Genomic DNA, 27806 nt, shown 5'->3' on the forward strand with positions numbered 1-27806 from the left:
AACCACTAAGCACAGCTCCTTCCAAGGAGCTCGAGGGAGGGAAGAGGTAAGAGGGAGAGAAGAAGGTAGAGTTTTTGTTGGATTTTTCTTCCCTGCTGTTAAATTTGGTTCCATGTTAACAAACATGATCTACGATTTTTAAAAATCAGTAAAAATGAGTCTTAAAAAGAAAGAAAATTATCTTATGTGTCACACTGAACACATCAAAGTGATACAACCAGGAGACTCAAAGACCCTGTAGGCAAATGAAGTCTCTGGGAGGATGAAAAGCTGTTTGAACCTGGAGTATGTTTGCTCCCCTCTGAAGAAGGATGTGGCCTTCCAGACACTAAGTTTGATCCAAAAATGAAAGGACACCAAAGTTTATAAATAGTTCTGAAATCAAGGCTTACAGAATATGTATGTCACACTGTCTAGAGACAAAAACATACGATGGATCACAGATGAACAAGAATAAGTATGTGACAGCTCACAGACTATAGTACTAGAAGAATTTTTGGACGTCCTTTCTTTTGGGGGCAGCACCTATAGCAACAGATTCCCTAACTAAGAGGAACAATCCAAGCCTATCTGAGACATGCCGTACCTGTTCTTGCTTTCTGTGGCCACCATGATGCAAATTAGGTTCTGTATTCCCAGCTAAATAAATCAGGAACAAAATATAAATGCATAGTGGAGTATGCAAATAGTCTCTTTCACTAATCTCCAATCCACCAACCCACAGGAACTCTACACACCTTTTTTCATGTTTCTGTATTAACCTAAAGGAGAAGCAACACCTTCAAAATTCTACACCAGGTATTCTTCAGGAGTTATGGACAAAGGCCAGCAATTCAGTCATCCACCTTTCCCTAACTAATGAAATCTCATGGAATACTGAGTGTAGAACAAGGTGAAAAGCAAGCAGGACTTCTATCTTAACTCACCAGAGTAACTATCTGAATGGGAATCCCGTATTATTACACAATCAAGTAAATTGAGTTTACAACATAGTGGGCCCTGTCAAAGTGTTTGTAGACTTCATATACCAGCAAGCACCATTTCAAATTTTGTGGCAATCTGCCCAACTTCTTGGATTATCCAAGATAAAAAGGAAAAAAAAAATAGTCTTGCAAACTACTTAAAATAGCCTGAAGTTACAAAAATATCCTTTTTCTTTTCAAATTCATAAAACCTTTCCCCCAAAGCAGAACTCAAAATTTCAATGTACCATCCAGTCCAGAGAGAACACTTTGTCTTTAAATTTTTTAATTCCAAGGTGAAGAAAAGAAGGGGATGGAGGAGGGAAGGGAAAGCCTTGGCAATTCCCTACAAAATTCTGAACAGAGAAATGTCTTCAAAGTATAAACTAATGTTTTCAAGTTAAGAGCAGTCAGAGCCCATGTTGTGGGAGGGAACAAAGGGAGAAATTCTGATGAACCTGCCAGTTCAAAATCAGAGCAACCAGGTGCTCCTCCAATCAGCCAGCATTACAGATGAGACCGCGAGACACAAGCCTGGTGAGTGTGCAGAAGGTAACACACTGCTTGGGACTGTGATGCTTCTTTAGCTATGGGACCTGACATGTATCCGCAGGGCCCACTCCTGGTTTCTCTGCTTTTGTTTGAAAGAAGCTAGATCAAACTGCAAAGCTATGATTTGCATGACTTCATGTCAACGAAACCCACCTGTAGAAGACACTGACTGCTTCCATTATTGGTTCTTGATGACTTTCTTGTTAATTGATAATTTGAAATACAAGGTGTGTTCACTATGATGAATAATGCATTACATACACTAAGTGCTGGTTAATTTATGATAAAGAAGCATCCTTAAATTATAATACCCAATTGAGTCAGGTTGTTTTTAAGAAATCCGGGCAATATACCGAATACAACAGTAAGACTAATCAGTCCATATCACCCAACATGAAAATCAATAATAAGAAGAAAGCTACAAAGTAATTAAATATAGAAACAAGAAGCTAATCCCACAAAGCTTCGCAATTTACACACTAAATGGTGAAAATGTGAGGAATAAGTAGTAATGCAAATTTCCACCCCCTACTCTGAATTCCAAAGACTGGCCTTAAGTTTACAGGAAGCTGTCAACAATTTTTAAACATGCTTTTTAAGTTCCATTTTTTAAGCCTAACTCTGCCAAGAAAAGGAATTAACCTGAAAACATGAAACTAGCTTTTCAAAATCATTCAACCCACTGATAGTAAAATGTTGGTAATGAGTTTGTGTATGTGATCTATCAAGTTCTCAAAAACCAGTAGAAATGGGGAGATTTAACCAGGATTCTCTAGCACATGCTACTACATCTGACTGTATACATCTACCTTCACTGAGAAGCAGGTATGTCGGTTTAGCAATTTAAATTGTCAAAAATGAAATGAGGAATTTATTCAGGCTACATTATGAAAAAATATTTATTCAACAGAATCTGTATCATAACGTAGTCAATTACTATACCCACTAATTACTCATTCCTTGAAAATGTATATTCGTAGAAAAATGGTCCAAGATTAAGCAAATTAACTGTTTTTAATATATTAACCATTTAAGTTTACAAAATTATGCTTATAATTTAAAAACATAAAAAAGAAAACAAGACCATGTTTCTCTCACCTTTCTATAATAAATATTTCATAATATCTTTACATAAAAAAGTTTTGAAAATAAGTAAACTATTGTCAAGTACAAAGTCCTTAATTATCTAACACCATCCCCCTACACACTATGGTCCTCAAAAATATTATTTCAATTTCTTAGAATGTCATTTGAGAGGAAATTACATATTTTTATTTAGTCTTTTATCAAAGGGTAATGTGTCTAAAACATCTATCAAACCCATCTGCATTGCTATGCCAACTATACTTTCTTTTTTGTATAACATACTTTTCTACTTTATATGCTGAAGTATAAAAATGCACAAGTTAAATAAAGATAAACTATATTCAGCTTGAAATATAGATATACCAATTGCTCATTTTTAGTTAGATTGGGACTCCTACTTCTAATAATTTATTTGTGCTTGAATTTTGGACATTTTTCTGTGATACCTAAATTGAAGATGTAGCTCAAGCCACTGCTACCAGGACACAGCAACATATGAAGAAAAATGGGTATATTATTCAAACCACATGGTACAGATTTTCATTCTAAGCATTTTCAAAATAACATTTTAAGTAATAAAAGCATTTAGGAACGACACTCATTTTTAAGATGATACAGAGATGGTATTTCAATGCATCTGCATGGGTGATTTCCGCACCATCACCTGTAACTGCCTTAAAGAAATACTGATTGCAATTAATATACTTTAACACAATATGAAACACTACCTTTGTATTGGACACAAATCACTACTACACAAATCCATGTCATCTCTTCTACAATATATCCTTCACATTTAAAAAGTGGACTATTAAGGTGAATAAAATAGACATATTTCTCCACATTATAATTTAGTTCATATAATTTTAAATTCATCTAACTTTAAAAGGCATAGACAAAACAACTGTGATTCCTGTGAACACTAGACCATGTAAATCCTAAATTTATAAAAATTTAATAATTGTCAATTTTCACCTTAGCAGAACAGAAAGATTTAATGCATCATCTCTTCCCAAAATGCTTTTACAGTTTTATGAGGGTGGGGGGCAGGGGAACAAAATATCCATTAATTGTAGCAATATCCAGAACTTCAATCACATCAGAGTAATATTTTATGCTAAACTGTTTGGATCTTTTTTGCCTCACAAAATTTCTGCCTTTTTTTTTTTTTCAGGGAAGAGCTTCATTCTTTCATAACTATATTTTAAAAGTCTATGCAATTTACTTTAAATTTGTTTTTCAAGAATCTTTCCTAGTTCCTGGTAAGAATCATACATTGCTTCCAGTTACAACACATCATCTCTCTATTTACTTTAATTGTCAACTTTAAATAGTGGGAGATGTTTTTTTCTGAGCACAGGAATGAATGCAGAGACCAACAATGAATCACCAGTGTGTAAAGTTCACATTGTTTAATGAACAGTAACACTTGGGACTCTTCCGAATGAATCAATTAGGTGATTGGGTTAAAAAAATGCTCTTTTAAGTAAAAAAAAGTTCCCTTAGTTTCCTTTTAGCTTTCCTTGCATCAGTCATATTTAAGAGTTGGAATGTTTATCTTTAAACAAGGAGTACATCCCAGTGTGATGTGGAGGACACATGTGTGAGATGGGATTCTATTCTTAGACTTGTTACAGTTTTCCCCAGTAATTAGGAAGCTATATGTCCCTGATAGAATGATGCTAACAAGCTCCTGCAGTTTCTACTCTAACAAGAAATCAAAGAGCCCCCAAACAGACCACTTCAGTTAAAGGATTATGCTTTCTGGTTATTAAAGTGAAGAAAGCTCTCCTACAGTTTTATCCCAGAAGAGACTTTCTAAAACAGTCAGATTCCAGAGCCAAGATTACTTACTAAATAAAGAAGAAAATTAAAGGATCGCCATGGAATGTTTGGAGGGAAAAAATACATGAAGTTATTAGAAGAGATTCATTTCAGGTAACTTGTACATTTTGAAACTTTCCCAAAGAAAATAAATTGAAAGATATCATTACAACAGACACCTATTCGCACCTGCTATTTCTCATGGAGCATCAACACTCTTCCTCCATTTAGTGAGGGCTACTACTAAATTCGCAGTTACTTTGCACCCTTCTTCGGACATGCAAAGTCATGTAGCCTTAGTAGAGTTGGCATCGACAAGACCAATACGATTCAGATGGGTTAACCTGACCAAAAACACATTCCGGTAAACAAAATACCTAGGAAATGGAAAATGTTGGTCTGGAAGAGGGCTTGGCCCAACGGACAAGAGTGACACATACCTTGAGGACTTCCATCGGCACCTGGGTGGCAGAGGGAAGGGTGGTGGGCACGCTGACGTTTATGGCTGGGGTCTGGCTCACAGGCACTCTCTGTTGCATGAACTGGGCCGCCTGCAGCTTCTGCTGCTGCTCCCTGCGCTCCTGCTCCTGCATTTGCTCACGCATGAGTTGCTGGCGTAGCAAGATGCGTGATGTCATACTGGAGGAGCTTATCGGAGGCTTGGAGGCCCCAGGATGCTCCTCGGAACTGCTGTGGGAAAACCAAAAAAAAAAATAAAAAAGGGCACAACATTTAGTTTCCTAATGAGACCTTTCGTCTGCATTTCGGGGGATATCCTAAATTGTACCAAACTATGAAATGATCCTGTGCAAAGATAATCAAGTCGCAGAATGGTATGCCACGTAATTGAAAACCAAGAGGTGACAGGATTTAAGTCATTAGGAGTTGAATTAAAATAAGTCAGCTTGATTGCATCTAGGCATTTTTATCATGAGGCTTAATTTTTTTTTAACATTTTATACCACATACTACTCATCACCACCAAATATAGCGCCACCATATGAAGTGCCAAGAAGCAGTGCGTCTTAATGGCACCCAGATTTCCACATTTAAAAATAAATTGCTTGATTTGCTTTTTCATAACTGAATCTAACCAAATAACTACTCCTACACGTTATCTAAATTCCTTGAAGAGGTCTACGATGTTTACTAACTTGAAATCATTTAAAGGAAAGGTGAACTTTATCGTGAGGAAATTCTGTGAGGATATGGGAAATAAAAACCATTAATGAAAGAAACATTTTGACCAGAATGTGAACACTGGGCTCAACTTCACACTTCGGGAAAGGGGGCACAGGACGAGCTGGTTTGACAACGCAATTCTCTGTCTGGTTTTCTTTGTACCGTCTTTTCTCCTGATTCATCTTGGCAAGCTCTCTCCTACATGAGTCTGCGAGTTCCCCATGCGGCCTACTTCTAATGGTTTTGGTGCTTGCTCTATCCAAAATTACAGAAAAAGCTTAAACACTAGTCCTAAGTTAGGAAGAAAAGACTTCCTAATTTTCCTAAATATGGGTTGCAACTGCTTATCTTGCCAGCTCTACAGCATCAACAAGTTATTAAACCTCCGTCTGCCTTAGTTACCTTATCCGGAAAAGAAGGATAATAATAGTTTTTTACACACTTACTCATTTATCAAAGAGAGCGGGTTTAAAAATTTGTTACATTTACTTATATTTTATGGCCTTACCTCTTCTGGATTTTGTGAAGATTAAATAATACATAAAATAATGCACATAAATTGCCTAGTACAACAAGTGACATATAGTACTGCCTCAACAAAGGTTTGTCGTTGCTATTATTATTAGCCACAATTTTTCGTTATTTCCAACAATATGGTTTTCTTAAAAAAAAAAAAATCTCTGCTTAGGCCAAACAATTGCAAAACCTTAGTACCTAGAAACAGAAAAAAAAGTAACATTTGAGAAAATATTCACTCCCGAGGAAATCACTCTTCAAGGGAAATATGTGCAGCTTTAGCTTCCTTCCTTGAGTATAAACCCCAATATTGTCTTTACTTTCCAACAAAAGGCAAAATAAAGCCTTTAAGCCATTGGCTGTCCTTATGAACTCCTTAAAAGAGAGGAATCTTTAAACTCGGCAGGTAACAAAACACACTAACAGATGAGGAGATGTTTGTGTTTCTTCCTCACACAGTTCCAGAAAACTACATGATAAAAATCACGCCAGCAGTAAACTCACTACTCACTGCAGGAAGTGAATTCAGGTCATTGTGCTATCACAATGTATCACAATTTTCATGTAATACTATGCAGCCATTCAAAATGCTGAAGAAATACATTTATGGTTGGAATAAAATCTACACAATATAGCATTCCTAGAAAAGCCAGCTTCAACAAAAAGTATTTGGGGGTACGACCCAGTTAAAAAAAAATGTTCACCACCAGAAAGAGTTTACTGACAATGTTAGTCTGAGATATTGCTGGCATATACTATCACAAACTTTTAAGAGACATATATTAAGAAAAGCATAAGACAAACAATATTATCAAAAAGCTGTAATATTCTTCAGACAACCTGACTCAGAAATTTCATCAATGGACCGTTTTCCTAAGAACATAATTCAAAATGTGGAAAACCTGGCATTACAAAGCTATTTATAAATTGCAAAATATTCCAAACCACCTACATTTCCCCCCTATTATGAGAATGACTAAGTAAAATATTAGGGGAGATATTGATCAAAAGGTACAAACTTTTAGTTATGAGATCAGGTTCTTGGATCTACTGTTCATCATGGTGACTATATATATATAGTAATAATACTGTATCGTACCCTTGAAATTTGCTATGAGAGTAAATCTTAAGTGTTCTCATGGCAAAAAAAAGGAAAAGAAAGAAAGAAAAGAAAAAAAGAAAAGAAAAAAGAAAAGAAAAGAAAAGAAAAGAAAAAAGAAAAGAAAAAAGATAGCAAGTAATTGATGGTGTGCTAATTAGCTTGACTGTAATTATTTTACAATGCATATGTATATCAAATCATCACATTGTGCTCCTTAAATATATATGGTTTTTGTCAATTATGCCTCAATAAAGCTGGGGGAAAAATAAAGCAAATCAAAAGATTTAAGTATACAATAGATACATACTAAAAATGTAAATTATAATACATGAATTTTATAACATACTACTTTAAAAAACTGCACAATACAGAGCAAAGTGAGAAAAGTACATAATAAGAATAAAAAGTAGGAATCAAAAGTGTATTTATGTTTTAATTTAAAATAAGTAAGATGTGTACACAAATACATATATGCCTAGCAGGGACTGATCCTAGCCATCAGATGGAAAGTGGAATTATAGCTTAGTTTGTTTTCTTTCCTTTTCTTTCTTTCTTTCTTTCTTTCTTTCTTTCTTTCTTTCTTTCTTTCTTTCTAGTTTTCCCTCTCTAAATTAAATTATAATAAAGCCAAAATATTTTTTTTTTCAATGGCAGAATCTATATCACTAAGAACATGAAGAACGTGAACTAATTTGGGAACATGAAGGAATGACTTAAGTAATCAAAGTCATCCTTCGCCTGGAAAGAAAGACACAAGTTCCATCACACACTGTATTTTGACAGTAGGACGGGCAAGTGCTGATGGCATTCAGTGCGTTGGTTCTTGTGGATGTCTTCAGTATTCTGGAAGACTTAAACCCTCTGTCCTTTACAGTTTCCTACAGATGCACACAGACTGAACAATGTGAACACCTTGCTTATTATTTTAATATCTTTTACTCATCCACACAGTAGGAACACCTAGACGTTACTCAAAATAATCTAGTCACCAGATAAGTCTCAGCTAAAAGAGCATAAAAAGCAAATGTATTTTCCCACTTTTGAGTATGTGTGCAAAACTCAAATGTAGCTTCTTGAACCAAGAAAGGAAGGGGAGGGGAGTAGCTCTTAAAAAATAAATAAATAAATAAATAAATAAATAAACGGTCTTACTATTCAAAGCCTGTCAGGTTAAAACATTCCCAGAGAGACTGATCCTTTTGATAAAAACAGGAGCAAACCTTTGTGCTGTAGCAAATGCAGCTGTGGAATAATCGCACTAATTAGCTGCTCAAGACAAGCCATTGGCTGTGATACTGGGGGGAAAAATCCTTTCAATTAACAGTAAAGCATTCTTGAGACATCTTAAATTAAAATTACCGGTTATCAACCACACTAAGGCTTCAGACTTTAAGTTCATGACGATACCATTTAAAGCATTTCCCATCAGAAAAAATATGCATATTTATACAGTATACACATATAAATAAATTGAAACTCCAATAAAGAAAACGTAGCAGAGCTTAGCTAAATGAAATTATTTTAATAAATCGTCTCAAAAAAAATTCAAAAGGAAGACCGCAGTCACTTCACTGCACACACTCCCTGCGGGGTCTTTCTACATTGTTAAAGAGGACTCCCAGATCTTCAGCTTTACTTTGCATTTTTTAAAGACCCCTGTCTCTTAGAAATAATTGAATCTGCAATTACAGACAAAAATAAAGATATCTACCCTTCAAAATGTTAGCAGGACTAATGAGCATCAGGTTTTAAACTCAAAGTCATGGTTTATGTGAGAGCACTACACGTGGCTACAAAAGCTTGTTTTTAAAATGAGGACCTGATGCTTTCGTCACTAAAGATAAGCAAGGAGAGCTGTCCAAATGAATTGAATTTTAAAAGGTAACTGAACTCATGGGGGCCCATGAAGCTCAATCTGCATTAGGTAATCCTAATTCTGTGAGTCTGATTCCTTTTAATCAGATTATGTAAAGGTCATTTATTCAACAACTACTCAGTGAGTGCTCTCTCTGTGCCAGGTGCTGGAGATACCTACCTGGTTTCTAATCTCACAGAGTTTAAAGCCATGATCACAAACATTTTTCTGAGATGCCTTAAAATTAAGTCAATTATCCAGATTATCTGACCCTTAAATAGTTCCACATGGGAAGGTGTATCCCTCACTGTAAAAAATCCTCCTTTTAAAGCCAAATGAAGGAAAGGCAAATGCCATTACTAGCATTGACCCAAAGTACTGGAGCCCAACACACGAATTCCCTGAGAGCTGCAAATTTCTCCACAGTGATTACATGGAAGAAGGCCATCAACTGAACTCAAGTTCTAGCTCAGTCACTGCTGAGCAGCCTAATCTTTAATGAGCCATTCAACTCTTCTGATCCTCTCCAAACCCCACCTCCCTAATGCACTGCTGTGACTGAGTGCACAAACATTATGTAAGTTAAAGTCCGCAACACAGCAGCTGTTAGATGGACACCACGCAGCCACACATGGGACTGAATTCCCCCCTCCATAGATGAATTTGTATTTTAACCTTCAGAGCCTCCCTCTTCTCTATGATGGTGCAAGTATGTGGACATGTGCTCCAAAGTAGCTCATATATTCCTAAATTCAAACAGTCAATTCAGGGATCCCTGGGTAGCTCAGCGGTTTAGCGCCTGCCTTCGGCCCAGGGCGGGATCCTGGAGCCCAGGATCGAGTCCCACGTCGGGCTCCCTGCATGGAGCCCTGCTTCTCCCTCTGCCTCTCTCTCTCTCTGTCTTTCATGAAAAAATAAAATCTTAAAAAAAAAAAAAAAGTCAATTCTGTTGCTTTCATCAATCACTTCAACATATCAGAAACTACATGAAATCTAAATGACATCAGCCTAGTCACCCCTCATCTTTCTTTTTTTTTCTTCAGATTTTATTTATTTATTCATGAGAGACACACAGAGAGACACAGGCAGAGACAAAGGCAGAGGGAGAAGCAGGCTCCATGCAGGGAGCCCGACGTGGGACTCGATCCCATGTCTCCAGGATCATGCCCTGGGCTAAAGGCAGCGCTAAACCTCTGAGCCACGCAGGCTGCCCCACTCCTCATCTTTGACAGTGATGTCAATATCTCTTTAATAGACCTAATGGTCCAGTTTGGTCTCCATATCATGGTCAGCCAAGGCAAGAAACCGGATGTCAGTTGAAGGATGTCTCTAGGCTGAAAGAAATGACACACTTTTCCCTGTGTTTCCTCTTTTCAATTCCTCAAGGCAGAGTCCAGCTCTGCCACTGGCTAACCTGTGACCATGGCCAAGTTAGCTGATCTCTTTGAGTTTCATTTTTCCTTATTTATAAAGACTGTTTGGTACATCTGCCTGTCAACATTGTGATGAGGATTAAAATCTGCAATAGATGTAAATAAAATTAGCACAACTGGAACATAGTCCAGTAAAGTGGAGCAGAGTTCAAAAATTAAGAGTAGAAGAAATACTAAATCATAAACTTGCAACTTCCTTTTTGATGCAAAGAAGCAATTTTGTATAAGCCCGTATACAAGTTGGGACGACAGCAGATCTGTCTCTTGAGATTTAGGGAATCCCTATTTAATTCAGAAAACAAAACAAAGTTTTGCAGGCGTGGCGGGAGATGTTCTCATGAGCTGTAAGGTAAAAATCTTAGCATTTTTCTGGGAAAATTAATCTTCATTAATATCATTAAGTTGATAGAGCTGGATGCCTAGCATTTGCCTGCACTGGAGTATAATATAATAGTGTCCAGGAAAGCACAATGGCTAAGCTTCAAATACACAGTGGAGACACAAGAAAGCACACAAGTGAGAAAGCCAGGTCATAGGTTAAGGCGCAGGAGTTTCCAAATGTAAGAGTAGCTGCCACAAAATTAGCTGAGGACTCTGTTCCAGCCACCATCACTGGGAATTCTAATTTCAGGTAAGGTGAGGCTCAGGAATCATTATGTCTACAAAAATTCTGCAGCTGACTCTGATGCCTGACCATGTTCAGAAACTAAGAGTAAAATACCTAAGGAGTTTAATAGGGACTGGAACTCACATCTCTGATTCTTAAATGAGAACACTTTCTTCCACATTTGAGGAAATTCATTCCATTCCTCACCTCCAGCAAGCCTGCCAAGACCTCTGAAGTCTTTATTACATTGATTTCAACATGTGGAATGGAATGAAATGGGAACTACTCACTCCTGCCAAATGGGCTATAAAACCCAACAAATAAAAACATCTGTCCAGAAAGTGCCAGTGGATGTTTATGGTTACAACACAACTACTTTATCATAAGAAAAAGGAACCAAAAGGCTGAATTTATAGAAACTGCCCCTCGAAACAGTTGTATCAGCAAAAAGAAATTCTTAAGAATCTTCTGTGATTCCAAGTACACAGATCACTGACGTAAGTTGGTCAATGGATTTATCTTTTTTTTAAATGATAATCTGGGTGTTCAATACTTCAGGACCATCAGCCCTTCCATTATCTTAACCTTCCCATTCCTTCTCAAGTACTCACTCTGTTAAGCCTAAGAATGATCTTTTCACCATATATGGTAGAACCAATCACCAGTAAGAAAAGATACCGTTACTTGTACTTTGAAACATCTAAGGCTATAACCCGTGTACATGTGAGAGTACCACAGTTCATAGTTCAGCTTCAAAAACTGAGATCTTTTGGACTTCTGTCATCATCGACTCTGGGTTTTAGTGGTCAAGGAAAAAAAAAAAAGAAAGAAAACCTGCCAAAATTTTTCTGGTAACATTATTACCAGCTCAGACAATACATACTACAGGTTTCTGGCACAAAGAGAATAAAAAGGACTGCAAAGTACAGCTTGTCTTTCTCCTCTCCTTTCCTTCACCAAATATTTGGATGCTTCCCAAAGGCCAGGATCTGCTAGATGTAAGGGAGATCACGGTGTCCTAAGCAGACAGCACTCCTGCACTTTGAGGCCCTGTACCTTTCATTGTATGAAAGGAGGAAAACATTCCAAAAGAATCACCACTAACCACATACAAGTTAAAATCTGAAATCTTTACTTTTCAACACCTAATTTACCTAATTCATTGGTTAAAAACTAGAGACTCTGCATCGACTCAGGACTAATATTCATTCTTTAAGCTGGACCTCCAGCAGGTATCAGTAAGAATAATCTCAGTAATTGATTAGACTCCCAGTATATCAATATTCTTCAAAAGAGGGTTCAAGAAATGATATTCTAGGGCTCAGGAAGAAAAGATTAGAACATTTCTTTATATATATCTTATCCATCATTTTTATTTTCTATTTTTGTGCTGGTTGTATAAGGTAATACATGTAATATTAGTATAATATTGTACATGTTATATAATGTAATATAATTATAATATGTAATATAAAATAATGTGTAGAATACATAAATACTATAACATGTTTATAATTTATAAATAAAATAAAAATATGTTGAGAGTTTTCTTGAAAAAAATTTCTTTAATGAGGAAGGATGACCAAAAATGTTCAAAAGGCCTCTGTAATATATGACCAATGTTCTTGCAGGCAATTTTCATCATCAGATTTACTTTTTTTAAGTTGGTTATCTTCCCCACTCCCAGAGTTTCTCACTTCTACACACTCTAACTACAGAGAATGGCAGCTCTTATGAAAAGATGAAGCTGAATGATACAAAGAGGCTATTTCCTCATTTTGTGACCACAAAGGTTCTCCATTTTCCACAGATGCCACTATGGACTGGCATAATCTTAACACTTAATTTCCTTCAGGAAATTGCCTCTGAGAGCCAGGCCATCGAAAGTTTATAAAGCCAATAAAGTTAAAGTACACCACACTCAAGCTTTCTTCCATATCAAGCTTCCTTCCACTAGACCACACTATGGAATTCTTGCTTACTCTGTCCAACGATAGAATCCCATTCACACCTAGCTGCCATGTTTTAAAATGCTCTGAAAAACTCATCCCCTATAAGGCACAAGTAATTTATATGGCATGGCATGATACTACATCTACAAAAGGAAGAACTTTCTTGATGCACATCTAGGACATAGCTACTGAGATGCAAAGTTTGCAGTGCTGTGTGGAAATGAAGATAAAAATACAAATGATGGCTTCAGGAGCAGCCCAGCATCCTGCCTCACTTCTTTGGTAAAGTATCCTGATTTCACCTTGAAAGACCAGGCTCCTCACTTTCAGCACATGAAGTTAGGATGTGCCACTAACTCCAGATATAGAAACACAACCCAGGATCAGCCAATTAGCATATCCACCAAATGGGCTGGTGCTCTAAGATGGTCCAGTAAGAGTCAGTCCTATGCCTTTGAGTACAACTACTGGGGTAAAAAAATTCTCCTTAAGCAAAGATTTGGAAAGATTGTAGGATATAAGTCTGTAATTTTCTGGGCCAACTGAAAAGAAAACCCAACAAGGTGAAACAGTAATGTAAATGGAAAGAAGAAAGAGAGGATGGAGAAGAAGGAAAAGTAAAGGAGCCAAGCTTTGGATGACATTGAGCATCTGAATCAAATGATCCCTGAAGCCCTGAAAAACCATGAACATTGGATATTGTTTTTAAAGAGACCAGTCATTTTCCATATTTGATTAAGGCAGTTTGATGTACCCTGGGAGACCATTGCTGTTTTTTTGTGACATTTGAAAAAATATCAGTCATTCTGAAAAAAATAAAGTTTCGCCCAAAATCTACAACTCAATCCAATATTCTTTTTCCTATTTTCTCCTCGCTATAGCTGGTCCACTGCCACTCACAACATTTCCAGCTTTCCAGGAGCTAGGTTAGCTTCATGTCTAAGTTCTACCATCATGTCTCCTAGACTTTGGCAGTAATGGTTGGAGGTCCAGCAGCCACCATGGACTGCAAGGATGAGGCCCAGGCTTAAGGATGAACCCAAAATGTTCATTGCCCTTCGGGACCTGGTCTCCATGAGGCCAGGATTTTTTTTAATGTTTTATCCACATATAGATTCCTCAGCATCCAGAAGAATACTTGGCACACAGTAGGATCAAATAAATACCTGTTCAATGAGTAAATCTGGTGTCTCTATCCTAACAAATACCTCATCTCTGTTAAAATCCGGTAATATTAGAATCTTAGTGTTGAGGGCAGCCTGGGTGGCTCAGTGGTTTAGAGCCGCCTTCAGCCCAGGTCCTGATCCTGGAGGCCCTGGATCAAGTCCCACGTCAGGCTCCCTGCATGGAGCCTGCTTCTCCCTCTGCCTGTGTCTCTGCCTGCCTCTCTCTCTCTCTCTCTCTCTGTGTCTCTCTCATGAATACATAAAATCTTAAAAAAAAAAAAAAAAAAAAAGAATCTTAGCGTTGGAAGACCTTTCATCAAACCATTTGCTTGAATTATCCAGTGACAGAGAATATATTTTTCCAAAGAGCTCTGGCCTTTAGAGACTTAATATATTTAATTCTCACAAACTTTCCCTCTACATTTTAAGATTTCTCAATTCAGAAGAGATCTTATAATCAACGTATGTATTTAGTAGATCTTTTGCTCCACATAGTTACCTTATGATTATAATCAACAGTGAACTGGATATAAGGAAATACATTCGATAGACAAACACTGTGGCACTGAACTAACTGTGGCCCCTCCAAAAGCTCAAATGAATAACAGCTGGAGTAATTCAGAAATCCGTGCATTGGAGAAACCCACTCAAGAAGAAGGCAGAGGAAGAAACATCAATTCATTATCTTAAATGAAAATCCACAGAACATAACAACAGAAAAGAGCATAAGCCCCAGAGTCAGAATACCTATGGTTGAAAATCTGGCTCTACCATTTCTCAGTTATATGATATAGGCAGGATTTTCCACCTGTCCAAACCTCAATTTTCTCATCTGCAAAATGGGAGGTAGAAAAAAGTACCTTTGTCATAAAGCAATTATGAGAATTAAATGTGTTAATACAGGTATGATACTTAGAAAGGAGGCTGACACACTATGGGAACAATAAATAGAAGTTATACTATATTATACTGTTTTAATTCTTGATTTGGTATCCTCTGAGCATCTTCTTAATATCTTAAAACTCGTGAAAACTGACAGGTTATTTTCTAGGAACCCAAAACTCTTAGAATGTTGCCTTCTGCTATGATTTTCCTTTGCTTTCCTAGAGGAAAATACACAAGAAACAATTAATTCACAGTGTGTGCCCTCCCTAAAAGAACAAGCACAAAGAAGTTAATAGGCAACAGCTCACTGAACAGTTTTGTCAAAGATGTGTGCTAAGAATTTCATTCTGAGAATTTACAAGGGAAGCATGCTCCTATGGTGAGTATTTTCTTTAACCAGAAAAAGAAATTCAAAATAAATTAAGCAAAAGTTGTTCAAATTAGGAATTAATTTTGGTGTAAATTCAAGGGTGACATCGTTACTGTCCTTAGGCTGCATCAGAATGGCATGTTTTAGCCATGCATGCCGACCACTAATTTGCATAAAATTATTATTAAAAAATTGTTAAGTTACAGAGTACATTCTTGGGTATGAATCACACAGAACAGTCATCGTCTCCTTAACTATTATCTGATTTGCGGAGCAAAAATTTATAACATTTCTAGTACAATGACATTTTGAATACGTAATTAAAATACATAAACTTTGTTCATAAAATGCTCTATCATTTCAGAGAGATAAGTCATTAAACTGTTTTAATGACCTACAGAATGAAAACAGTATCAATGGAAACAAATTCAATACACCAAAAAGAGTGCAAGAAATTAGAAATCCTTTTAAAAGCCTGTCTGAGAACTTCTAAAGAGGTACCTACTGAACACTGTGAACTTCAACCACACTTCCAATTTGTGGGAATTTATTTTTTAAGAATCAAATTCTAAAAATAGTTCTGCTACATTTGGTATTTTTCCATTATTCTTGCCATCTTTAAACACACCTTCACAAGCTGCTGAACATAATGCTTTTCTGACTTAATCAGAACCTCTCTCATGACCCAGGAACGTTCAGTAAATAATTATTAAGCTCCAGAGGTGGCTTTTGCATAAGTTGATTTGCTTGAATGCCTATTCACTGAGGGACACAGCTTTTAGTATTGTTTCCAAATCTTATCACATAACATTGAAAGTAAATGTTAAGGGTGAGGGGAGTATGGGGGCGCTGTCACCTACTCTAGTCTTTCTCTTTCTCAGCATTTCTTTGAAACTGCCCATTTCAAACTTGTTCTACATTGATATGCCAGGCAGATGATTCTGATGTTTAGATGTTTTGTTTTTGTCTCAAAGAGAAAAAGAAATCAATATACAGACATGCAAATGAGATGTTTATAAATGTAACTATTACAATTCCTCAGGTTAAAAAAGAGAGAGGGAGAGAAAGCAAAAAAAATCCAAAGTGTTTGCATTAGGACAATTCTGACAAATGTTACTGCTAAGCTCACTCGTTTTCCTGAAGAAAATCCTTTTCTATTCATGACAAAGCTAAGCTGCAATCTATCCCATAATCATAAATCAAGCTCTGTTCTCAGATTTTTCAAGCGGTCATTTTTTTTTTGGCATTATTAATTTAAGACCAACAGTGAATTTTAAACCAGAAAACAAAGCTAATGGGCCAGCATTTTGATTCCCCCCACAAATTAGTTGTTATCCTTGTCATAGCCACATACTAGAGGCTACAGCTGAAGCTGATTAAAGCCACAGTCACAAAGTAACAGTTCCAGTATTTTTAACTCCCTATAAAACCTTCCCGTTCTCTAGCCTCCCACTTAAAAAAAAAAGAAGAAGAATAAAAAAAAAAAAAGCTCCTGTTAAGTGGTCCCGGGATTATTTCCAGAATAAAACTTCACTTACAGATACAAGCTTTCAAAGGAGCAAGGCATGAACATCTGAACTCTAAGCGCCTCCATCTTTTTTCCTTTAAGGTGTTCTGCAAGCCCTTGGCGAAGAGTGAAAGTCAAAGTTAGTTCTGGCACTGGCTGTGTCACTAGGGGTGGCTCCTGATAAGGCCCTGGAAACTCCAATCCAAACACAGCTCGTGCTAGAACGGTGCCTGGTGTCTGTCTGCAACAGCAGACCTGTTTAATCCAGTACCTACTGTACCTGCAGGACAAAAATGCTGCCTCACACTGCACAGGGGGCGATGCAGGAACCCAGGCGGGCAGCAATTCACCCAGCAGCCAGGCAAGCACCTCAGGATGCTCACTTAGCGCTCTGAGTGCAGGTACCTGGGAGGCTTTCAGAGGCTGCGCCTTAGCAGAGAACTTGAAAGGGAGGTAATTTCACATCCTGGTGAATTTTTAACACAATACATTCCCAGAATCAATCCAGGAGGGCTGTGGGATTGCTTGTGTCCTCAGTTTGGGAGATCTCAGACCTTTTTGGAACTGCAGCTGATAACTGGACATGCTCTTCTGCTGGCAGGCTAGAGAACGGACAGCATTCCTCACTTTTGGACCCCAAGAATACGAGGGTGGTCCCTGCCCAGTCCGGGTGGGAGCCAAATGCAAGCCGCTTCTAACTGTGGGCACCATCTCTCAGGACACACACATCTTTAGGCCATATATCTGGGCATTCTTAGACTGTTACCCAATTAATTCTGGGCACACTGGTGTACAAGAAGAAAAAAAAATAACAACACATGTTCTCCAACAACACTTTTAAATTCCAACATGACAACATCAATATCATCAAATATTGATGGAGCTCCTACAAGACTCAGCACACCAAAGACGTCCTGCAGAGTAATGAAAATATGTATGTTTCTCTCTACACATCATTCAAAGGTCAGAACAAAGGCATGTGACGTGAGCTAGCTGTGTGCCCGGGGGCAAGTTACTTCACCTCTCTGTGCCTAAGAGTTTATCTCCAAAGTAAATGATTGGAAAACAATGTAATCTTGACAAGCCATAATCAAACTCGAATTCCATAAAGTAATGAAATTACCTTTGTCTTAACTTCCCTTTAATAATAGGAAATCTCCAGCCAGAACCCTCAGGCAAGCTATTTTGGGTTTTTTTTTTCTGTTGTCTGCACATTTGTTCATTCATTCAGTCTTTTGTTTAATAAATACTTAGGGGACACCTACTATGTCCCAGGCACTGGTAAACTCTTAGAGTTTATGGACTAGTGGGACACACGTATTAAATAATCATGCAAACAGATAATGATACAAGTAATAACTGCTACAGGGAGCTAGAAAAGCTTAAAATGTAAGGGTCAGAACAGACTGCTCTCAGGCAGGGACCTCTGCACTGAGATCTGAGGGAGGGGGGCACCAGTTGAGGCAAAGGTGGACAGGAAAGAGGAGTCTTCTGGGCAGTGGTAACAATATATACATGCAAGAATCCTGAGGCAGGAATTAGAATGATCCACTATCCCTGGAGGGCAGAGAGGGAGGGAAAAGCGTGGTATCTATGAGACCAAAGCAGTGTCCAGGGCCAGACCACACAGGATCTGGAAAGCCAGGGAGAAGGAGGCGATCTTGATACAAGGTTAAAGGAAACCATTGAGAGGCTATATATGGGAGAGCAAAGGGCTCAGATTTGAATTTTTAGAAAGTTCCTTCCAGCTGCTATATTGAGATCAGCTAAAAGAGGGCCAAGATTGGCTACTGCAATAGTCTCTATAGGAGGTAACAATTGTTTATAGGGGGTAGGGAGCACTGAGGGTAGAAAGGGTGAAGAGAAGTACAGAAAAGTGAACAGAGTACTGGCAAAACTAAAGACCAATAAACAGAAAGACTAGGAGGGAGAGGTAGGGAATACAGGTCCCAAATGCAATAACTGTATTCATTAACTATAGTTATTGAGCACTTCCTACACACCAGATATTGTACTGGGCAGGGGGGTAAAGAGATGACTAAGATGCTACACAATTCCCCTCACTAACTTACCCGACCTCTCTTCTCCTGTCTCTGATACAAAATGGCACAAAAATAAAGAACACAGGTTCTGGTGTCAACTTTCCAGGCTGAAATTCCACCACTTAATAAATCTGTAACTTTGTGCATATTTACCAAACTTCTATGCTCCAGATCCTTCACCTGAGAAAGGGAAATGGTGTCTATCCCATATGTTACTGTTTTAACTGAAAGACATAATATGGTGATGTGTTTGGCATAGTCTAGGCATACAGTTTTTTAAAAAAAACAGCTCTTAGGGACACCTGGGTGGCTCAGCAGTTGAGCGTCTGCTTTCAGCTCAGGGCATGATCCCGGGATCTGAGATCGAGTCCCACATCAGGTTCCCTGCAGGGAGCCTGCTTCTCCCTCTGCCTATGTCTCTACCTCTCTCTTTCTCTGTGTCTCTCATGAATAAATAAATAAATAAATAAATCTTTAAAAAAAAAACAATAACAATAAAAAACTCGCTCTTATGGTTATGACTGTTGTTAGGGCTGTTATCCTTGACTCACACTGACTAATCCAGAGAACCAAGGGAAATAGGACAGAGTGGAGGGAGGGAGGGATAGACAAAAGATGAAGGAAAATAGAGAGGATAGGAAATTACCATATCAGGACATTTAAGGAATTATCTTTTAAAAGACTGAGCTGGATTCTCTCCCACTTTGGGCACTATCTGAAATTGCATTAAGTTACAAGGTATCAGTGAAGTTTTAGAACTGAAACCCTGATTTATTACATGCTTACACACAGGGAAAATCTGTATCCTCCGTGGGCTCTCAAATGTTAACCATGAAACCAATGGTATCAATTCCAGCCATTCCAGCAGGGACACAGAGTGGTGCTAAATGTTCCCCTGGCATGTTCAGCCAATGATATCGCCTGACCTTTCATCCCAGACAATCCACCACCCCAAGAAGGCTGTCCATTGACTATTTACAAGTATTTAAATAAAATTACTTTTAAGAAGCATGTGTTCAACTATTCATGGTACTTTAGAAAAATCTATGTTATACCAGTGTTCTTGGAAAATCTGCTTGGCCACAGCAATGAAATGCCCACCAGCCAATGGAGTAAAACTTGAATTAAATGTGCATATATACCACTATCTACAAAAAACATGAAATATTACATGTGTTTCCTTAATACTAATACAATGTTTCCTTAAAACACTGGTCTGCTGAACACCAAAAATAAATGAATAAATAAAAAACAAATAAATATCTGATTAAAAAATGGGCAGAGGACCCAAATAAACATTTTTCCAAAGAAGACATACAGAAGCCAACAGACACCTAAAAAGATGCTCAATATTACTAATCATCAGGGAAATGCAAACCAAAACCACATTGAGATATCCCCTCCACCTGTCAGAATGGTTAGTTATAAGAGACAAGAAATGACAAGTATTGGCAAGGATGTAAAAAAAAAAAAAAAAAAAAAAGAGGACCCTATGCACTGTTGGTAGGAACATAAATTGGAACAGCCACTGTGGAAAACAGTACAAAGGTTCCTCAAATAATTAAAAACAGAACCACCATATGATCCAGTAATTCTACTTCTGGGTATCTACCCAAGGAAAACAAAAACACTAACTTAAGAAGATATATGTATTCCTATGTTTATCACAGCATTATTTACAATAGCCAAGATAAGAAATCCTACCTGCCCAATGAAAGATGAATGGATAAAGATGTGGTAGATAGATGATAGATAGATAGATAGATAGATAGATAGATAGATAGATAGGAATATTACTCAGCCATAAAAAATAATGAAATCTTGCCACTTGTGACAATATAGATGGACCTAGAGGGTATTATGCTAAATGAAATAAGTCAGTGGAAGACAAATAGCACATAATTTCACTTATATGTGTGATCTAAAAAACAAACTAACACAAACAAGCTGATGGTTGCCAGATGGTGGATAGGTAGGAGAATAGGCAAAACCGATGAAGGGAATTAAACTTTCTGTTATAAAATAAATAAGACATGGGTACAGAAAGTGCAGCACAGAGAATATGTCAATAATATTGTAATAACTTTGTGTGGTGACAAACAGTAGCTATACTTTCATGATGAGCATTCTGTAGCGTATTTGTCAATTCACTATGTTGTATATCTGAAACTAATATAATATTGTATGTCAATTATACTTTGGCTAAAAATTTAAAAACAAAATAAAATAGCAGTCCTCAAACAGTCACCCAATTATTCAACAAATGCTGGAGCAGCAGGAACTATGTCTGCTTGGTTCACCACTGTGTCCCTAGAGCTCAGTGGAATAAACTGTAGGTAGCTGATGTTCAACAAATATTTTTAAAATTAATTAATCTATAACATGAAAGTAACTCTCTTGTGTATGTCTATATTATCCAGAAGAGTATCCCAAGTGCATATACATATGTATATGTATATGCATATACACACACACACACACACACATACACACACATCTATATCTATATATCTATATATCTATATATATACACACAAACCCTAAATTTAAACACAAACTTTCAAATGCAAGTGGAGGAAAACAAATATTTAGGAAAAGAAAACACTGAATATGGATTAAAAATATTACCTGTATTCCAATGGATTTCAAATCTTAATTACTACTCCTTGCCCCAAATTCCAGCAAATCAACTAGAATCATCAGAATTCTTACTGACCTTTCCAAAGATAACCTTAACTAAAATGGAACTTAAAACTATCAACCATCCAAGTGACAGCCAACTTTTTCTTTGGATGCTAAATTTGGGCCTTGGAATCTTTTTAGAAGGAAAAATTCAATCACTATGTTGAATAGTGAGAGAAGAGATAAGAGGTTTTACTTGTTATCCTGTCCAAAACTCGGCTGAAGAAAAGTAGAACATTACCACAGTCAGAATTCTCAGTTTATTTGGATATCAAATGTTTTAATGCCTCCAAAACATACCATTTTCTTCTATCTTTTCTTCTGACAGTCTGTTCTTTATAGTAAACACACACTTCTGCTCACTGGACTTACAACAGTTCCCCACAGTTGGGGACTTACAATTGTGCTTAGCATCACACTGATGCATGAAGTACCTCCCACAGCCAATAAGAAGCATTTAATCACTCTTCAAGTGTTTCATTAAAATCCCAGCCAATAGTTCCCAAGCCTGTCTTCCTATCAGATGCATCAGATGCACGTAGGGACTCTTCTCCCCACCCTACTCCCTTAAAGTCAACTTGGGAGCACTTAATGTCAAGGATCTTGCCCCAAACAAATGACTGAATGAGACTCTCCAAGACTATAGTTTGGAATTCTGTGTTTTTTAAAGATTCTCATAAAACTCTAACATGAAGTGAGCCTGAGGAACCACTAATATATATTATAATATATACAATTAAATATAATATGCTCTTTGTAAATCATCTAAGAGAGGCAGGAAAATACTCCAAAAGATAAGCACCCTTTAGTCATTGAATCAAAAAGTCTTCACTTCTAGAGTTTAATCCTTTAAAGCATTCACTTGGAATTACTATGGATAGGCTTTGAATGTTCAATGATAGCCTTGCTATGATGTAATTAAAGAGTACCGTGAAGTGATAATGAAACTCAAAAAAAATACCATTTTTTTTAAAAAGGTGTTTTAATTTATTTATTTATTAATGAGAGACAGAGACAGGCAGAGACACAGGCAGAGTGGGAGAAGCAGGCTCCACGCAGGGAGCCTGACGTGGGACTCGATCCCAGGTCTCCGAGGTCACACCTTGGGCCGAAGGCAGTGCTAAACCACTGAGCCACCCGGGGCTGCCCAAAAAAATACTCTTTAAAGTAACAAATACACCACCTCTCCTCCCCATATATCATTATGCTCCGTTCTCGGAAAAGTCAGATGCATTGAAATGCCCTGCAACACAAACATTGAGTGGCCCAGCAGGTGAGAGGTGCCTACCCAGTGCTGTGTACAAGACAAAAGTGAAGAAGCAAAGGGCTCTGATTTTTAGGGGCTTACCCCCAAAGAAACCTAAATTCCCATACACATGCCTCTCCTAAGACTAGGCACTGAGGACACTGCCCTCCTCCCTTTCCTTCCAACAACTCTCCATGGCTGGCTCCTCCTCATCTTTCAGAGGAGGGCTTTACAAGTCTGACATTTTTCCCCTCAGAGAGATTTTCCCTGCCCTCCCTACCTAAAAGCAAAACACCCAATTCTGGTTTTTGCTCTCCAAGCCAAAATTTGCTTCTTTCTTTCACAGTATTCAATCCAACTTACAATCATTTTATTTAATTGTCTTTCATCCTTGATGAAGGCAGGGTCTTTTGTATTTACTTTATTCTCAGTGTCTGGCATATAGTAAATGTTCAAAAAATATTTGCTGGCTGGCCGGATGGCTAGATGGATGGAAAGAAGGAAGGAAGGTAGGAAGGAAGGAAGAATAAGCGACAAATGAAAAAAGATCAGTAAGAACGGCCCTCCAAAGTACAACCTGAAAGCATTTCATTAACTAGGAAGGAAGGGTCAACAGGCCAATGGGAAGCATGGTCATCTACTCTGTTTGGAAGCTTTTAGTTACCGGACATAGCTAATCTTCATGAATAAGTACTTGGATACAAAGTTACAAGAATGTGGTTCAGCAGTTCTAATTCCAAACCCTCACAGTCTGACTGAAGGCAATTTTTAATGACTACCTATCTGTGGAATAACCCTTCGGTACCATTCAATCATGATTATCTCTTTCATCCTGTTTCTATTTTCTTCTACAAGAACAGATCTCCCTGTAAAAATGATGGTACAGCATCTTCTGAAAGACTGCTCATTGTACCTGATACACAAAGAAGCCTTTTAAGGTTGAAAAGAAAAAGGCGAGACCAAGATGACCCCAGGTAAACTTGATTTAAGATCACTCTGACATTATTAAAGAACTGTTGAGATGCCTATGCAAACATCCAGAGAGAAAAATTAATGTTTGTTAAGGCTGTTTAGAAAAGCTGTCCTGAGAATAAAATTACAATCAACAAAGAGGCATCTCAAATGTTGTCTGAAGTCAATTTTTAGGCAATTAATGAAGGGAGAAATACATGAAGTAATAGTTTGGCCTTTAATTTAATATAATAATCAATACAACAGATTAATTCCCTATCTTGAGCTTTCTGATATTCCCTCTCTTGGGGTTCACTTGAAAAGAAATACTTGTTTCTGAATTAAAGGAGCTTCAGAGGCTGTTTCTTTGTTATCTGGAGTATTTTGCAATAAGTAGACCAAAATCTAGAATATAGGCCAAGTTCGTGAGACAACACGAAGCTCGGGAAGCAAACACTAATGAGATTGTGCCACTTTGACTGGCATTTCTTCAAATGAGAAATTTAGTAATACTGCAATTTACTTTCCTTTATCTAAGTAAATAAACAGGAAAAGATAAGGCTGTCGCCATTGTGGGGGCCCAAAGTTACTCACAATGTGACTTCACGATAAAAAGAATCTTCCATTTCAGGAATTTAAAATCATGGTATTTTCCTCTCAACTTTAGTGGTTAACTCCTAACTTATTTAACAAGAAAAATATGGACTTCTCTTTTATTATGTCATTTTTTAAAAGTAATTAAAGAGCAAATAAGCACACAGGATGTCTTTGTCATCCTCCTAAGGGTGCTGAGGACTGAAGCACGAGCCTGTACCACTGTCACCATCATCTAAGGACTTCAGCCTCTTTCTTCTTCAAAGCAAGAGTGAAGATATTAAAATATTTTAAAACAACATAATATTCGGCTATTAGAAATCGCCTCCACAGACCACCCGAGCTGCTAAGGAAGGAGAATCCATCCTTCCCAAGCTTCAGTCTCTGAAAAAGTGTATCAGGATATCAACAACTCAAAGAATCACCTAAATCTTGTATGGTCCAGAGAGAAGGAAGAAAAGGGGACGAAAAGGGATCGATATTTTGTCACCTGAACTTTCTAATCTATTCATGTAAATGTAATACTTGTATTCCCAAAAACTGAGCTGAAGGTAGAGATAGACTGTTTCTTGTGGACAATCATGCTATGGTGGAAGGTGATACGGAAGTCAACAGAGTGAAATATGAAAATTCCAATTTGTACAAGATGTGGTAAGGACCCAGAAAAGTGATTTCTATCTATCTGTGGGCAGCAAAACTCTGAGAGGTCACTATTTTATAAATGAATGAATAGTTGCTATGTCCCTCCTATGGATACAAATAGAACAATTTTTCAATTGGAGACAACACAGCATGGCGGTGCAAGATAGACCACACACACACACACACACACACACACAGTGTTGATCTCATAGTTTTACCTAGGGCACGTCATTAAAATTTCTGAGTCTCAAAATCTGCATCTGTAAAATGGGGACATGAGTATTGACCTGATAGATTAATGTGATGATGAAATGAGGTAAGGTATAAAAATACTTAACACAGTGCCTTAAAACAATCACAACTCAACTAACATTCTGCAAGGAACAGATATTCAATTTCAGAATACTATAGGGAATGAGAAGTCAGCCAGGAGAGCCTCAAAAAACAAGTTATGGTAGGGATCCCTGGGTGGCGCAGCGGTTTGGCACCTGCCTTTGGCCTGGGGCGCGATCCTGGAGACCCAGGATCGAATCCCACGTCGGGCTCCCGGTGCATGGAGCCTGCTTCTCCCTCTGCCTGTGTCTCTGCCTCTCTCTCTCTCTCTCTCTCTGTGACTATCATAAATAAATAAAAAAAAAAAATTAAAAAAAAAAAGTTATGGCAAATAAAAGTTATCATTTAGAGGCAACAGCAAAGATGCTTTTGAAAATTGATGTGTAAATAGGTTATACAGATTGTATATATTCATAAGCTCAGGAAAGGCCCAGCAGAGATATCTGTGAATAATATATTCCTAATGAATAACCAAAAACTAAGATGTTGATGATCTATAACTTTTGATAGTGGACAACCATGCCTTTTCAATGGTTGTCTTAGCTAACGGGCAAAAATTGTAGCTCAGGGAACCCTCCCCTCTGACTCAGTATATCAATTATATTTTTAACTTGTATTTTTACTATATAAATATACCCATAAGTCAAGCAGGAAATCATACATTTAAATAAGCAAAACTATAACAAATAGAACTTGTGTTCAATAGATCACCTTATGTTAAATTTGTGCCACTAGTCAAATTTCCTAAACTTCTAAAGCATCTCAGTACTGATGCTTACTTTAATGACATCCTGTTTCGGTTATGCTGAGCAAACAGGATTTAAAATGAGAAAAATAATATTTGCACATAAATCCTTCCTGTCTGTTGATTAAATCCAATCAATCATAATAAACGCAATACATATTAGCGTTCTGTACCTAATTTACACCCTAGGGAGTCTTGCCTATAATCAAAGTGTATATTTATGTGGATAGTAAAATGCTAAAATAACCAATATTTTAAATTAATGGCCCGTGTAATTTCATAGTACTGCCATAAACTAACAAAAAGGAAAAAAATAAATCTTTGCTTTAAAAAATTAAGTCTGTGTCCTTAAAAAAAAAAAAAAAGAAATAGGGCCAACAAAGCTACCTAATTTTAACATTTAATAAGTATTAACTACCTGCCAGGTATTACAGGTAAGGATGGCAAAGTAGATGCAGAGAATAATAACCATTTCTATTCAGGATTATTTACTTTCTAATATCAAATAACTGCCTCATTTTTAAGAAATGTGGATGAAATCATAAAAAAAATGAAAACTCAAAATATTCTCATTACAACTCATTCCTTCTAACAGTTAGGGACCATGGGAACAAGCCCCAAGTGAAAAACATTAGGCACCTGGGACATTTTCTGTGGGCTGTTATGAAACTACTACTCTTACAGAGTAGGACCTGGGTGCAGCCAAGGGATGCATCCCCATACACAAGCCAGACAACACACAGGATTCCCCCAAAACACCAATGAGCTGTCTGAGTTGCCTGTCAATATCAACCAATCAGGAGAGGACCATTCCAACCAATCAGAAAGGAGTACTTAAAAAAAAAAAAAAAAAAAAAACCTTTACCTCATTAGGATAGTGGACCAGACAACAATGGGAATCTACCTAAGAGGGAACTTCTCTGTATAAGCAGGGCCTCCCCTCTGTTCTGGGAGGCCACCCTGACCATTCTTGTTGGTGCTGTGTTTCCCTTCCACTTGAGCTGTAGCCCCACTAAAGCCTTGACTGTACCTCTGACTTTTGGATCTGTCTCGTTTCTACTAGTGGGAGGTCCAGGAACTCGACTCTGGTAACAATTCAACAAATACTTTTTGAGCTCCTACTATGTCCCAGGCATTGCTCCATATACTTGACATAAATCAGTGCTACCGGGGACCTTTAAGCCTGAAGAGAGAAATATTCTGGAGTACCTCTGAATGCTAAAATCACTTATTAAGTTAAGCAATTTAAAAATTCTGTAGCTTTACAATCTTTAAGCATCATCCACAATGATACTCCCATTAGCAAGGATGTTTGCTTTCTAATACAGGATCAAAGATCAATGTATTTTCATTTACAAGTATGGCACGCAGGAAATTTGAGTATCTGCGGGAAAATGACATCAGGTCTCTCTCTACTTCATTTTTTAAAAAGTTGGGGAAGGGAAGAGAAGACAAAATTCAACATACTGTCACAATGATAACTGTACCTTTTATTTACATATCACACCTTATTTATCCAGTCTTCTTAAATTTAAATAGGGACACTGAGTGAGGTAAGTAGCTTGCCCAAAG

At 37.4% G+C, this 27806-nt stretch overlaps 1 protein-coding gene across 11 annotated transcripts in view; it reads right to left on the minus strand.

Moving 5' to 3' along the window:
- The window catches only part of MITF (melanocyte inducing transcription factor), a 218622-nt gene that overhangs the window by 84467 nt on the left and 106349 nt on the right, over window positions 1–27806 (minus strand). For 5 of the 11 annotated variants that reach the window (XM_072720472.1, XM_072720469.1, XM_072720473.1 and 2 more), the window contains exon 2: window positions 4865–5111. In XM_072720472.1, coding sequence (XP_072576573.1) covers window positions 4865–5111 — 247 coding nt within the window. Of the gene's footprint in view, window positions 1–4864; window positions 5115–17030; window positions 17151–27806 lie in introns of those variants that run through there. The other 6 variants (XM_072720477.1, XM_072720471.1, XM_072720474.1 and 3 more) reach the window with 3 other exon arrangements.

The sequence above is a fragment of the Vulpes vulpes genome, chromosome 9 (assembly GCF_048418805.1).
Source record: "Vulpes vulpes isolate BD-2025 chromosome 9, VulVul3, whole genome shotgun sequence".
Taxonomy (NCBI): domain Eukaryota; kingdom Metazoa; phylum Chordata; class Mammalia; order Carnivora; family Canidae; genus Vulpes; species Vulpes vulpes.